This window comes from Eupeodes corollae, chromosome 3 (assembly GCF_945859685.1).
Source record: "Eupeodes corollae chromosome 3, idEupCoro1.1, whole genome shotgun sequence".
Classification (NCBI taxonomy): Eukaryota; Metazoa; Arthropoda; class Insecta; order Diptera; family Syrphidae; genus Eupeodes; species Eupeodes corollae.
Genome location: NC_079149.1, coordinates 73508519 through 73522379, shown reverse-complemented (window position 1 = coordinate 73522379; position 13861 = coordinate 73508519). Strand labels below are relative to the sequence as shown.

The 13861-nt window shown below is 35.5% G+C and overlaps 1 protein-coding gene across 2 annotated transcripts in view; it reads left to right on the top strand.

Moving 5' to 3' along the window:
• LOC129949470 (acidic fibroblast growth factor intracellular-binding protein) overlaps positions 1 to 13861 on the top strand; it is a 51878-nt gene that overhangs the window by 9503 nt on the left and 28514 nt on the right. The window contains exon 6 of one of the 2 annotated variants that reach the window (XM_056060956.1): positions 1691 to 1759. The exons of the other annotated variant lie outside the window; for it this stretch is intronic. Within the exon in view, the coding sequence (XP_055916931.1) occupies positions 1691 to 1759 (69 nt within the window). The remainder of the gene's footprint in view (positions 1 to 1690; positions 1760 to 13861) is intronic. 2 annotated transcript variants of the gene reach the window in all.

Below are 13861 nucleotides of genomic sequence, written 5' to 3'. Positions count from 1 at the left end.
TTTTTGGGAGCGATGGAAGGCAACCAACTACGGAGCTAAACAGCTAAAAATTATGACTCTACTGTCAAACATGGTGGAGGCTGCATTTTGGTTAAGGATGTATGGCGGCAAATGGTGAGGTCAATTTAACATTTATTGAAAATCATGTGACAGCCAACATGTAGATTGACATTTTGCGTACTAATTGAAAAACTTAAAAGCGTGATCTTAGGAATTCTTTTGTCTTACAACAAGACAATGATCCTAAGCAATTGCTCTACAATGCTCGAACGAAACTTAAAACATCCCCGCAATCTTCTGACGTTAAGTCCATAGAAAATTTATTGAAACATTTGGGACAAACATTGAGAAAACACAAGATTTCTTCAAAATCAGACCTTAAAAGGATTACAATAAAAGAGTGGGACCAAATATCGTGTTAAACCACACAAAGTACTTATTGTTAATAAATAATGATTAGTTTATCTTAGTACATATATATAAATTGCTACCAATTTCCCAATAATATTGTTCCAATTGCAATTGAAATAAATTTGAATACCCTCATGAAGTTAACTATCAATCATTGGTTAACTATATATATTGGTAAAGCCATGACTTACAAATGGTAAGAAATGTTTCCTTTGGGTCATCAGTATTTTTTCCGTAATTAGTGGTCGTACAAAAATCTGTTAGCGTGTTAAATCTCATTCATTTTACAAATAATAACGTCTTTATCGAGAAGGTATTGTGACCGGTTAAAGATGCTGAAGACGTCGTTCAGTTCCCAGTAGAATTTTCCATGTTACTTAACAATTCTTGTCGTAAATATGATACAATGTCCTTATGTGCGTACAGGTGCACACCAATCGTATATTACTTAGAAAAAAAGTGTAGAGTGTTGGCAGATCTTCCTAAAAATTCGTACAATGACTTATAATGAATTTTCTTACTAAATTCCAATTTGGACTTTTAAAAACCAATTTTCTCCTAGTGTTGTGCCTTAGTGTAAGTTTGTACTAATCCAAACAAACACCAATTTATACGCATTTATATAAACTCGATGGTTGCATACTATCCCAACAAAAAAAACGCAAAAATTACAAGCTTTCATACATACAAAGTATATGAACGATCGAGCACAAGGAAATGATTGCAGGACGGGACAGAACTTTTTCTCGTTTTTTTTGTTTTGAATTTTGATTTGATATTTAAAACTAATTGAAGATAAAATAAAAAAAAAATAAAATATACTACTCAAATTTATAATTTTTGGAAAAAAGAATCTCTAAAACATAAAGACATACCGTCATATATTTCGACGTTTGATTAAAAGTTAAAAAAAAACATACAAAAAATCGTGTGTTCAATTTCAAAATCTTGGATAAAATCTATAACACAAAGCATAGATTCAAGTTTTTACCATTAATTTTCTGTTTGAAAGTATATTTTTCCATAAACTATTTTTGATTGCAAAAAGAAGTTTAATATGTTTTTGAAAGCATTTAAATGGTTTTTAATGATTTAACCTCGTAAAAATGCTTGAATTGAACCTTTATTCAAGAATCCGTTATCATTTCTTGTTGCCAAAGCTATCGTACTCTCTCCGAAAATCGATATTTACAAACGGCTGTTAGAATTCCAACTATTTATATTTTAACTATTTATTTTATATTGATTAGTTATGTTTGTATTCTTGTACCTATTACAGTTTGGTATGCCTGCGTTTGAAACCAATTTTTCTGGAAAAAGCATATCAAGAAATGGATTTAAATTTTCGGTAAGTCCTAAAAACATTTATTTTATTTGTATATTTTTCCTATTTCGAAAAGGGTAACTTTTGATAAGTTTGATAATACTGGTCAACAATTTATAGCGATATAAAAGTATTTTTTGTTTATTTAACATGATAAAACAGATTATCACATCGCGTTTACAAAATTAAAAAATATGTAGACAATGATTATTGGAGCATGTAGCTAAAATAGGAGTTCGGAATCAGCGTCACAAATTTACTTTAAAATGTATTTTTCAAAATCATAAGCATACAATTGACACGGACCTTTATTCCATCTCATAACTTTTGAGAATTGGCGATGTCTAACTGAGATATTAAAATTATTTAAAATTTGTTCAGCTTGTCTACTGATAACAGCGAAGTAAGCAAGCTATTAATAATGCAAAAATAAATTTACTCCAACTATAGTGTGTGTTTACAACTAAGATTTATTGAACAGAATGCTCGTTGTGTTTTTTATTTTTCAGTTTGTTTTATATACAATTGTCCTTAAACTAACTTATAATTAATTTAAATCATGTTGGATCAACAATAGGGGCCCAAAGTAAATCTTTTGGTTTTATACAATGCTTTATATTTTTGTAAATATCATATTTGTGTTTCTTAATATATTTCATGATTTATATATAAACGGTGATTTTTTAAGAGCTTGAGAACTTAAAAAAAAAAAAACGCATACAATTTGCAAAATCTCATCGATTCTTTATTTGAAACGTTAGAGTGGTCCATGACATTTACTTTTTGAAGATAATTTCATTTAAATGTTGACCGCGGTTGCGTCTTAGGTGGTCCATTCGGAAAGTTCAATTTTGGGTAACTTTTTCGAGCATTTCGGCCGGAATAGCCCGAATTTCTTCGGAAATGTTGTCTTCCAAAGCTGGAATAGTTGCTGGCTTATTTGTGTAGACTTTAGACTTGACGTAGCCCCAAAAAAAAATAGTCTAAAGGCGTCAAATCGCATGATCTTGGTGGCCAACTTACCGGTCCATTCCTTGAGATGAATTGTTCTCCGAAGTTTTCCCTTAAAATGGCCATAGAATCGCGAGCTGTGTGGCATGTATCGCCATCTTGTTGAAACCACATGTCAACCAAGTTCAGTTCTTCCATTTTTGGCAACAAAAAGTTTGTTAGCATTGAACGATAGCGATCGCCATTCACCGTAACTTTGCGTCTAACAGCATCTTTGAAAAAATACTTTCAATGATTCCACCAGCGTACAAACCACACCAAACAGTGCATTTTTCGGGATGCATGGGCAGTTCTTGAACGGCTTCTGGTTGCTCTTCACTCCAAATGCGGCAATTTTGCTTATTTACGTAGCCATTCAACCAGAAAGGAGCCTCATCGCTGAACAAAATTTGTCGATAAAAAAGCGGATTTTCTGCCAACTTTTCTAGGGCCCATTCACTGAAAATTCGACGTTGTGGCAGATCGTTCGGCTTCAGTTCTTTCACGAGCTGTATTTTATACGGTTTTACACCAAGATCTTTGCGTAAAATCTTTCATGTGGTCGAATAACACAAACCCAATTGCTGCGAATCGACATTTCACGGTCTTCAGCAACACTCTCAGAAACAGACGCAATAAATCTCTCTCTCTTCTGTACGCACAGTACGCATTCGTGTGGTTGGTTTAATGTCCAATAAAGTAAACTGAGTGCGAAACTTGGTCACAATCGCATTAATTGTTTGCTCACTTGGTCGATTATGTAGACCATAAATCGGACGTAAAGCGCGAAACACATTTCGAACCGAACACTGATTTTGGTAATAAAATTCAATGATTTGCAAGCGTTGCTCGTTAGTAAGTCTATTCATGATGATGCCTTTAATTGCAATACTTCCCTCAATGTTGGAAAATTCAATGGTTGTCCCTGTGCTTAAGACCGGAAAAGCTCCAGATAATCCTGAAAGCTACAGACCAATCAGTTTACTGAGGAACATAAGAAAAGTTTTTGAAAAATACTGAAACAACATATTTTAAAAGTTATTTCAGATAAAGACATACCTCCCGATATACAATTTATAGATCTCACAGCACATCTTACCAGATTAAACGAATTTGAATTAGACCATCATTCCCGTGGCCAATTAAGGGGCATGATATTGTAAGACATCGTAAAGGCTTTTGATTCACTATGGCACAATGGTATTATATATAAAATGATACAGTTCGACTTTCCTTTGTGTTTGTGTAAAATTGTTCAGGTTTCTTGTCCGATAGATGTTATCAAGTTCATGTCAATTGTGATGTTTCTAGGTTGTTATTTGTCGATTTCGGCGTCCAACAAGGTTAAGTACTTGGTCCGGCCTTGTACAATATTTACACTTCGGATTTTACAAGTCTACCGCAATGTGAATCAGCTATTTTCGCTGATGACACTGCAGTATTTTCATCACATGAATTTTCTCAACATTGAGAGATGTGATCAAAGTACTTGAAAAATATTATACCAAATGAAAAATAAAGCTGGATGTTGGGAAAACGCAAGCTATTTTTTTTACACGAAAAAGAAATCCTTGCTATCTTCCCAGCAATCAGCTGCTTGTAAGTGGTAGCTGACTCTGTCACTTTTACTTTTCTTCAAAAAGTTCCATACAAATTCTCCATGAAGGTTTTGGAGAAACAAACGATTAATGCAATAATTTGATCGCATTACAAAATTTGTTTGCTTGATTTTTGACATCTGTGCACTAACTTGATGCAAATTCTTCGAAAATCAACGGCAACCCTATAAGTGCATGGGCGTCGGAAACGGTTTCGATATTCTTATACACCGTTATTGTGGCTATTCACCATCCTTGTTTTCACCATCAAATCGAGTGCATGTACTGAACGTATCTTGGTTTTCTTTCACACCTACAGCGGCTACCAAACGGGTTATCTGGGGTGGAAGCGGCTAAGGTGATTGTTGACTATCAAATTTTTGATAATCAAATTGACTATCACCGAGTTTCCCGTCTGTGTAAGCTGATTCAATTCGATTGAACAATTTCAGAATAAAATTGTCACAATTCATTGTTGCTATGGTGAAATTTAAAATATTTAAATAATGTAAAATATCTAAATAAAAGTATCAAATGGGCTGTGTTTAAATAACATTCTTACTTATCTTGTGTTTTTTTCGAATTTCGTCATCTTTGTCGGTCACAAGAATGTGGTTTTGCATCTAAAAAACGTAACTGAAAAACAAACATTCGTTTTTTGTAAGCGTCTGGTAGCTCTATTCAGAAACGACATATGTATATATAGGAAAATGACTATCAAACTTTTCTAGTGACAGCTTTTTAGGTATCAATTTGACTATCATCTTGCACAGATCAAATTCGATTATTTTGACTATCAACAATCACCTTACCCGATGCCACCCCTGATCTTCAGAAAGCGTAATTAAAATCACCAGGCACGATTGGTTGCTGACTGTTCGCTTGCAGAAGTTCTTGTTGAACAAATGTTGACACAAAGTCTTCGTATTCGGTAAAGTCGAAGGATTCTGACTCAGAAGAAGAGTTATAATATTGTGCCAGTTTTTCTTAAACAAACAATCACTTTTCTCATATCTCATAGAAAAATTGAGTTCTGTAGATTTTGTTCTGGTAGTGGTATTTGTTTTTTTTTTTCTTTTAATCAAAACAAATTCCTTTCCACTTAACTATGTTTGGCTGTTTAGGTTTGACTGAGTGGATTTTGCTACTGTTTTTATTAATTGGTTTAAAAAAAAATATTGAAAAAATGTATATGCACTTAAGAGGGTGCGACTGTACAGGTTGGGCTGGTCGTATATTTAATTGTTGTTGTTAGTTGTTGAACGCACTTACGACTGTAAAGAGAAAACCTTGATACATATTTCTCAACAGCTTCACAACTTACCACATTTACCGCGTTTACAAGGAGAATTGAATCCGAATTGAATCAGGATTTAGCGCCGTATAGACCTGGATCGGATCGAAATAGGATTACTCGATCCGATCCCACTGAAAGAGGTGAATCGAATCGAAAATTTGTTTGTAAACCTGAATCGGGGAATCGAGTTATTGGTGTGTGAGGTTTTGCTTGTGTGCGTGCGATAATTTTTTTCTCTCTTGTTTGTTCTAAGCAAAAAGACTCCATTTAAATGGAGTATTTTTGGTTCTAAGCTGAATTTAATTTGGCGCTCGTCCTTGTGTTTAGAGCATTGTTCTAAGATTGTAAGTTTATTTAAAAGTACAGTACGCACACAAATAAAACCGAAATGTCATTTCGATCCCATTTGAATTCGATTCCTCGATTCAGTGCCACCATATACCTGGATCGAAATCTCAATTCGATTCGATTCGATTCCTCGATCTCGTCTTGTAACCAGGGTAATTGCTACAAGGTGTTGGGCGCTGATTGAAATGTTGGTGTTGTGTTTGTAAAGAGAAAACTGTACGAATATGCGTGAGTGTGTGTGTGTGTGGAGTAATGAAGCTAATTCCTTGCATGTTTTTGACTTACCCTTTCTTCGTATTTGCTTCAGTCTTCACTTCGTGTTTGTGTCGAGTAGAGCTAATACCACAATATGGGACACGAAAGTCTATTCAACTGGACGATAAAAAACATGACCACTTGTAGGTAAAAATGCCCAACATAATTCAAGTCCGAAAAATTTTGTAATTCAGATCATCACATTTTGTTTAACATATTTTCCATATTATGCAGATGACATCTGTTATATATATATGAGTAAATGCCTAAAAGAAATCTACTGTAGTAATAATACACTCTGTAAAACATATCGAAATCACCTTATCGAGTATCATGTAAGCTTTACTGAATACTTCATTATTCTTAATAAAATTCTATTCTATTCGCATACTTTGAACTATCAACAAGTCTTTTCTTTATTCAATACATTACAAAATTGGCGACGAGAAATTTTATATTATAAAAAAATCATTGTAATAGAAAAGCAAGCATCGAATTTCGATTAGTTTTTATTTAAAAACAAAATTTTAGTCGGTTCAAAATCTAAAACGTTGAAACACGTTTTGCGAATATTTTCAATGGCCAACGACAAAAGCACCGTAGTCCATTCGACGACCATCAGTGAATTTAATCCAAGCGAAGACAAAAAGGGCATTTGGAAAGAGCGTTTGGACATTCACTTCACCGAAATAAATTGCACCGACGAAAAAGCAAAAAAAGCGATTTTATTAAAATCAATTGGATCTTCAGCATATGAACTATTACGCAGTCTATGTGATCCAAAGACGCCAGTGAATATAGATTTGAGTGAGCTGTGCGACATTTTGGAATCTCACTTCACACCTCCAACTATTGTATATCATGAACGTAAAAATTTCCATGACGCCATTCGCAACGAAAACGAAAGTGTGTCAACATGGTATGCTCGTATCAAGAAGCTGGCTCTGCAATGTAAATATGGCAACAATTTGGATGTGATGGTTAAAGACAAGTTTATTACTCAATTGCCCGAGAAAATTTTATTATTATTATTATTATTATTAAAATTTATTAACTATAAATTAAAATTTACAGGTTAATACATATTGTTAAGAGACTTAGCTGCTGAGGCTTCTGACTCTTTATAAAAACTAAGCTTGTATATTTTTTTTAATAGATAATGTAAAAAGTGAATAGTATAAATAGTGAGATATAAATATTTATGTTTTAAAGTTATTTTATAGTTTTAAGAATTATATAGTTATATTTTAAAGTTGTGTAGGTTTATAAAGTTGTATATTTTCCTGATGTTATTTGGATCCAAGTTTCCTAGTATCTCGGTGGTTGATAGATTTGTATTGTATAAACTGGTGTTGGAAGTCAAGTATTTGCATGTACCCATTCCTAGAATATGATTAACGTCCAAGATTGCTTGGCAGCCTGCACAAGTTGGATGGCTTTCTTTTTTAAGAAGGTGTTGATGTGTAAGAGCTATGTGCCCTAGTCGTAGTCTTCCAAAGGTAGTGTTCATCTGTCTTGAAGTTGAGGTTGGGTAGCTTGGTTTAGCTTTATCAATGTTGATGGAACTGTAGAAATGCTGGTAATTCTGCCAGTCATTTAGTCTATGTGCTTTGATTTTACGGTTGACTTCACGTAATAAGTCACGTTTTGTCAGTACATGCACAGATTTCACTGGGGAAACATGAGCAGCATTTGCTGCTTTATCAGCTTGTTCGTTACCTAAAATCCCAGCGTGACCGGGAACCCACATTAGTTTTAGTTTGTTGGCAGACTTAATGAGATGGTCTCTTATTTTGCTAATTATGACGGTGCTGTTGTTGGGATTTTGAATAGCATGCAGAACTGCCAAACTGTCCGAACAGATCAAAAAGTGGCCTTGTAGTTTTGTTAATATCTCTGCAGTCTTTAAGATCGCAGTAGCTTCAGCGGTGAATATAGAGACAGTATTGTCCAGGATTCCAATGGACAGAAGGGAACCATCTTCGTAGGTTGAAGCAAACGATGTGCTGTATTGGGTTTTGGAACCGTCTGTGAAAATTATTTTCCAATTTTTGGACCTTAGGGCATCAGTAGTATCTTTGAATAAAGATCGGTAGATGTATGACGAAGTGCGATTTTTGTTGTGTTCAGTCATGTCCATGATAAAAGAGGAATCTTCAATGCACCATGGTGGGCATGCTGGATAGTATTTTTCGTGTTTAATAACTGGAAGTTCCATAGATTTGGCAATTGTTATAGCGGTAGAAATTGCTGAAAAAATACGTTTAAGATACTTTGCCTTATCAAGTGTTTTGATGTCTTCATCAATAATTGAGCCTCGGCTGAACGCAAATTTCACATAGAGTTTAGCTCTGGTTTCTAGAATATGTTCTTCTACTAGGGGAAGTCCAGCTTCTGCCATTATGTTACGTATTGGGGTGGTTGGGAAAGCATTTAAACTTCTGCGTGCAGCTTGGTGGTAAGGAGACTTGATGTAGTTTATTGTAGTTTTAGGAGAGTTTCCGTAGATTGATAAACCATAATCTATCTTACTTAAGACTAAAGATCTTGTTACATTACATAAAGTATTTATATGTGCAAATGATTTTTTACTGGATAGATAATTTACAATATTGACCCTAGCAGCTAAGCTCTTTTTAAGTTCAATACAGTGGTTCTTAAAATTAAATTTATTATTGAAAATAATTCCTAAGATACTTAGGTTAGTGACATTTTCTATACTGATATTATTAAAGTTAAAAGAAACTCCAGTACAAGATGTTTTACGACATATATGCAAAGTTTTGCATTTATCTACTGATAATTTGGCACCCGAACTAACAGACCAAGTTGAAATGTCTGCTAGAACATTTGAAAAAAGAGATTGATGTTCTGCGAGGTTATTGTGTTTACACATGATATATACGTCATCGGCGTATATACAATGGTCAAGTTGCGAGTATTTAGCTATAATAGCACTGACGTCGTCGAAAGCAATCAGGAATAACACGACGGATAAAGGAGAACCTTGGGGGATGCCATTGTAGAGAGGATAAGATTCAGAAAAACAATTGTTTGACTTGGCGCAGATTTTTCTATTAGTCAAGAACGATTTGACGTAGTTGAAGATTTTGGGTCCGATACCCCAAGCTTTGATTTTTTCTAAAATTTGATGGATACCGATTCTATCAAAAGCCTTTTCGAAGTCTAGGGACAATATGGTGACGTGATTACGAGCCGATAAAGCTCTTGTGATATAGAAATCGATATGAAGTAAAGCATCATTGCAGCCTTTGTTTGCTTTGAAAGCGACTTGGTTCGCGCTTATCAGATTTCTTGATTCTATAAACCACATAAGCCTTTTTGCAATTACTTTTTCCATTACTTTGGAGATGCAAGGAATGAGTGATATTGGGCGATATCCGTTAATAATATTATTTGGTTTTTTTGGTTTATGGATAGGTAGTATTGTTGCAAGCTTCCAATTCTGTGGAATAGTGCCTGTTTCGAGAATGTTATTATATAGTTTTATTAGTCTGTGTTTGGTTGAAAGAGGAAGGTTTTTTAGCATCGGGTATGATATGCGGTCTCTACTGGGAGTTTTACCTTTTAGTTTGGACAAACAACTTTCGAGTTCTATTAACGATATTGGACCTTCAATACGGTTGGATTGGCTAGATAGAGGTGTGTGATTAATCGCAAAGTTTAAAGACGATAATTTTTGTATTTTGAACTCTTGAGAGAAGTTCTCGTCTTTGGAAAGGTTTGACCAATTACTAGCAAAATAATTGCTTATTTCGTAAGGATTTGTTATTTGCTGATCGTTAGCTGCAATACACTTGATGGATTGTGGAGTAAACGTACCTGTAACACAACGAATATCTTTCCATATCTTGGATGGGGAGGAAGTGGGATTGATTGAAGCAGTAATTTCGCCGAATTTACTAGCTTTACTATTTTTTACTTCCCTTCGGAATTTCGCGTTTGATTTTTTGTATAAAATAAGGTTCTGCGGGGTAGGGTATTTTTTAAACGATTTCCAAGCCTTGTTTTTACCTTTCCGCAAAGAGCTGAGCTCTGAATTCCACCACGATACTGTGTGTTTCCCAGGTTTTGGTGTGCTTTGTGGTATTGCGATGTTTGCAGCTAGGCGAATAGCTTTAGTAAGGCGAGCGGCTTCTTGATTAATGTTGAGAGAGATACTTTTACATGATAAGTCGTTTAAAATGTGCTTTTGGAAACTAAGCCAGTTAGCTAGATCTGTTTTAAATTTGGGGGTAAAACAAGATTCAGGAGCCACTTTGTTAGAGACTACGGTAGTGATGAACGGGAAATGATCACTGTTATAGAGATCGTCTAAAACCTTCCAAGAGATCTTTGGGTATATTTCCGGGGAGCAGGTGGTAATGTCAATATGCGTAAAAGATTGGTGCGTGGAAAAATGAGTAGGGGAGCCATCATTAAGAATTATGAGGTTTGAATTATTTAAAAACCTTTCCCAGATTGCTCCTCTGGCGTTAGTTTTGGGAGATCCCCACAACACACTCCAGGAGTTAACGTCACCCGTTATTATGACTGGAGTATTTATTTGACTGACTATATTTTCGAGGTCATTTGTAGAAAATGGTTGATCAGGGTGTATATATATGGACAATAAAGTAAATATGGTTGAAAGTTGAACTTCGATTGCAAGAGTTAGGATGTGTGAGTTTATATGTCTTTGCTTGTGCGGAATGTCTTTCTTAACTAGTATAGCAATTCCTTGTTTGGCTGAGGTGTTGCTATCGAGATTGTGAAAATAACCAATGAACGATTTTGGGGTGTATGGCTTAAAAAGATAGGGACAGTGTGTTTCCTGGAGAGAAATTACACTTGGAGAAAATTCTTTTATAAGTATACTTAGCTCATTGTAGTTATTTATATAACCTTTCATATTCCATTGAAGGATTTGGATAGATTCTTTTGGTAAGTGTGTTATTGTCTTAGAAGATTTTTCTTTGGGTAAGTTTGGGTTGTCACTGTTATGGTGTTTAGGGCTTTGACTCCGTGGCGGGGGCGTCGAGGCATCCGGGCTCGCAGAAGAGCCCGGATGATTCGACGCTCGAGCAACGGAGTCAAAAGTTTGGATTTCGTTATTTTCATTGTATTTCGACATCATTTGGATCTGATGGAGTGTTTGCTACAAAGTAGTCATTTTTCTCTAGCAACGTTTGTGTTACCTTTGATATAGGTGAGAGCGTTGGTTTAGAGATTGGATCGGTGGTTATTGAAGGTTGTGTTTGATTGAATTCTAGCTGTTTTGAAAAAGAAGGTTGATTGTTTGAAAGAATATGCGATTTTTGTGAGAGTGAATTTGAAGGATTTTCGGAGGTATTATTATTATTAGATATCATTTCGTTGGGGGAAAGGTTTGATTGAATGTGTTTGGTTGTGATGATTGTGTCGGTTTTTGTTGATATGTGTGTTGGTTTGGTTATGGCAGGGATAAGTCCTGTTGTTTTGGAGTTTCTTGGTCTATTATTATGTATTGATTCAGCACTTGGTTGCAGAGTATTGGGGATAGGGCTGGGAGCTTTGGTGGTTTTCGGGGGTTGAGCAGTTGGGGGTTGGGTGTATGGGGCGTGTTTGACTTTATCAGCGAATGATTCTGATGTAATAGAGCTATAAGAAGGAGTAGGGCTTTGCTCTTTGTGAATTCTCTTGGCCTCGGCCATGGAACATTTTTTTTGGGTTTTAATGGTTAAAATTTCCTTGGCTTGTTTATACGCGGGGCAAATTTTGGAGGAAGATGAGTGAGCCAGTGAACAGTTTGCACATGTTATATTAATGCATGGGTCTGGTTTATGAGGCAAGAGGCTGCATGATTCGCATCTGGACTCACTGTTGCATCGTTTGCTTGTATGACCTAGCCGTTGGCAATTTCGACAACGCATCGGGTTGGGAATATATTCCGTGATTTTAGCATTGTAGAATCCAATGTCGACGGTTTTTGGAAGTTGGTACAGATTGAAGGTAAAAAGTATTAAGCCGGATGGTTTTTGCTTTCCCTCTTCATTCTTAGTAAATTTATATACTTCCGTTACTCCTTGGGATTTCATCTCTGTGACAATTTCTGTCTCTGTGACATTAATCAAACAAGGGGCGTAAGCAATCCCTTTAGTTTCGTTCAATTTTTCATGAAGTTTTACAATGACGGGGCACGTGTTGGCAAGATTATTAACTCTTAGAAAGATGTCTGCAACTTTTTGCGACTTTACTAAAATAAGAATATTACCGTCTCTTAATTGAGAGATTTGTTCATATTCTTTGCTTATGTTGTCGATTGATTTTTTTAGAAGGAAGGGGCTGAGGGATGAAATGGGCTTTTCGTTGGTTTTTGGAGAAATTAAAATAAATTTGGGATTTTTAGCACTGGTTATTGTAGGGAGATCAGGGTAATTGCACAAAGGGGTCGGGTTTGATTTGTGTTTTTTATTTGGTTGAATAAAAGATACGGAATCCACGTCAAGCGGTAGTTGCCTGAAACGGGATCCCCCCTGCCCGTGGGGCATTTTAATTCCTAACCTAAGAAAAGCACTTATCTGTAGTTCAAGGGGCAAACAAATTCGCAAACGGAACAAGTGAAGAAAGAGAAAAGTGTAACGGGAGATACCGGTTGTTGCGCTAGGCAGCAAAAGAAAAAGCACAAAATAGACGAACGATGCGAACTGTTCGGAAGTTAGTCGGTGACTGGAGAAAATTTTCACACGTATATGTGAAGAAGACGAAAATTTGTCATTGGCCGATGCTCTTAAAAAAGCGATGATATTTGAAACGAAATTTGCGATGAAAGTTAACACGGATTCCGAAGTTAACTACATGAGTTCAAAAAAAGGACAAAAACCTCGCAACAAATGCAACAACAACAACAACCGTAAAACACCAGTACAACCGCCTGGCAAGAAAACCGCATGTACGCGATGTGGATGGAAGACACATGAGGCCACTACATGTCCATACAAGGAAGCTACGTGCCATACCTGTTCAAAGAAGGGTCATTTAAGTAGCGTTTGCCGCTCCAAACAGGAAAATAACAAGAAAAATTTCAATTTTATTAATTCTTCTAATTCAAACCCATATGTAAATTCTATTTCTAATGGCAATTCGTTTGATTTTTCTTTATACAGTTTAAATGATGATGAATCTAGCGGCATGTATTGTTTGAAGGTCAAGTTCAGTGGCACAATGATGGACATTGCATGTGATACGGGGGCACCGCGCACATTTGTTCCGAAGACTTTCTACGAGAAGCATTTATCACAGTATCCGCTAACGGCTTGTAAGATCCCATATAGAACTTACGGTGGAAATGAAATTAATATAATTGGTGAGTGTTTAGCAAGTATTACTTATGAGGACACCAGCAAACGTATAACAGTTGTAGTGACCGATGCAAACGCACCACCTTTATTAGGTAGAAATTTTCTACGTGCATTTAAATTTTTGCTAGTGCAAATGGATCAAAATCATGAGAACCTTGTTCACTCGATTCGATCTCCAGAGAATCGAAGTTTGTCCGTAATTGTAGACCAAATTAAAAGTCAATTTTCAGAACTTTTCGATGGCCAATTGGGCAAATATAATGTTTGTGAAATTTCATTGCAAATTGATAGTCAAGCC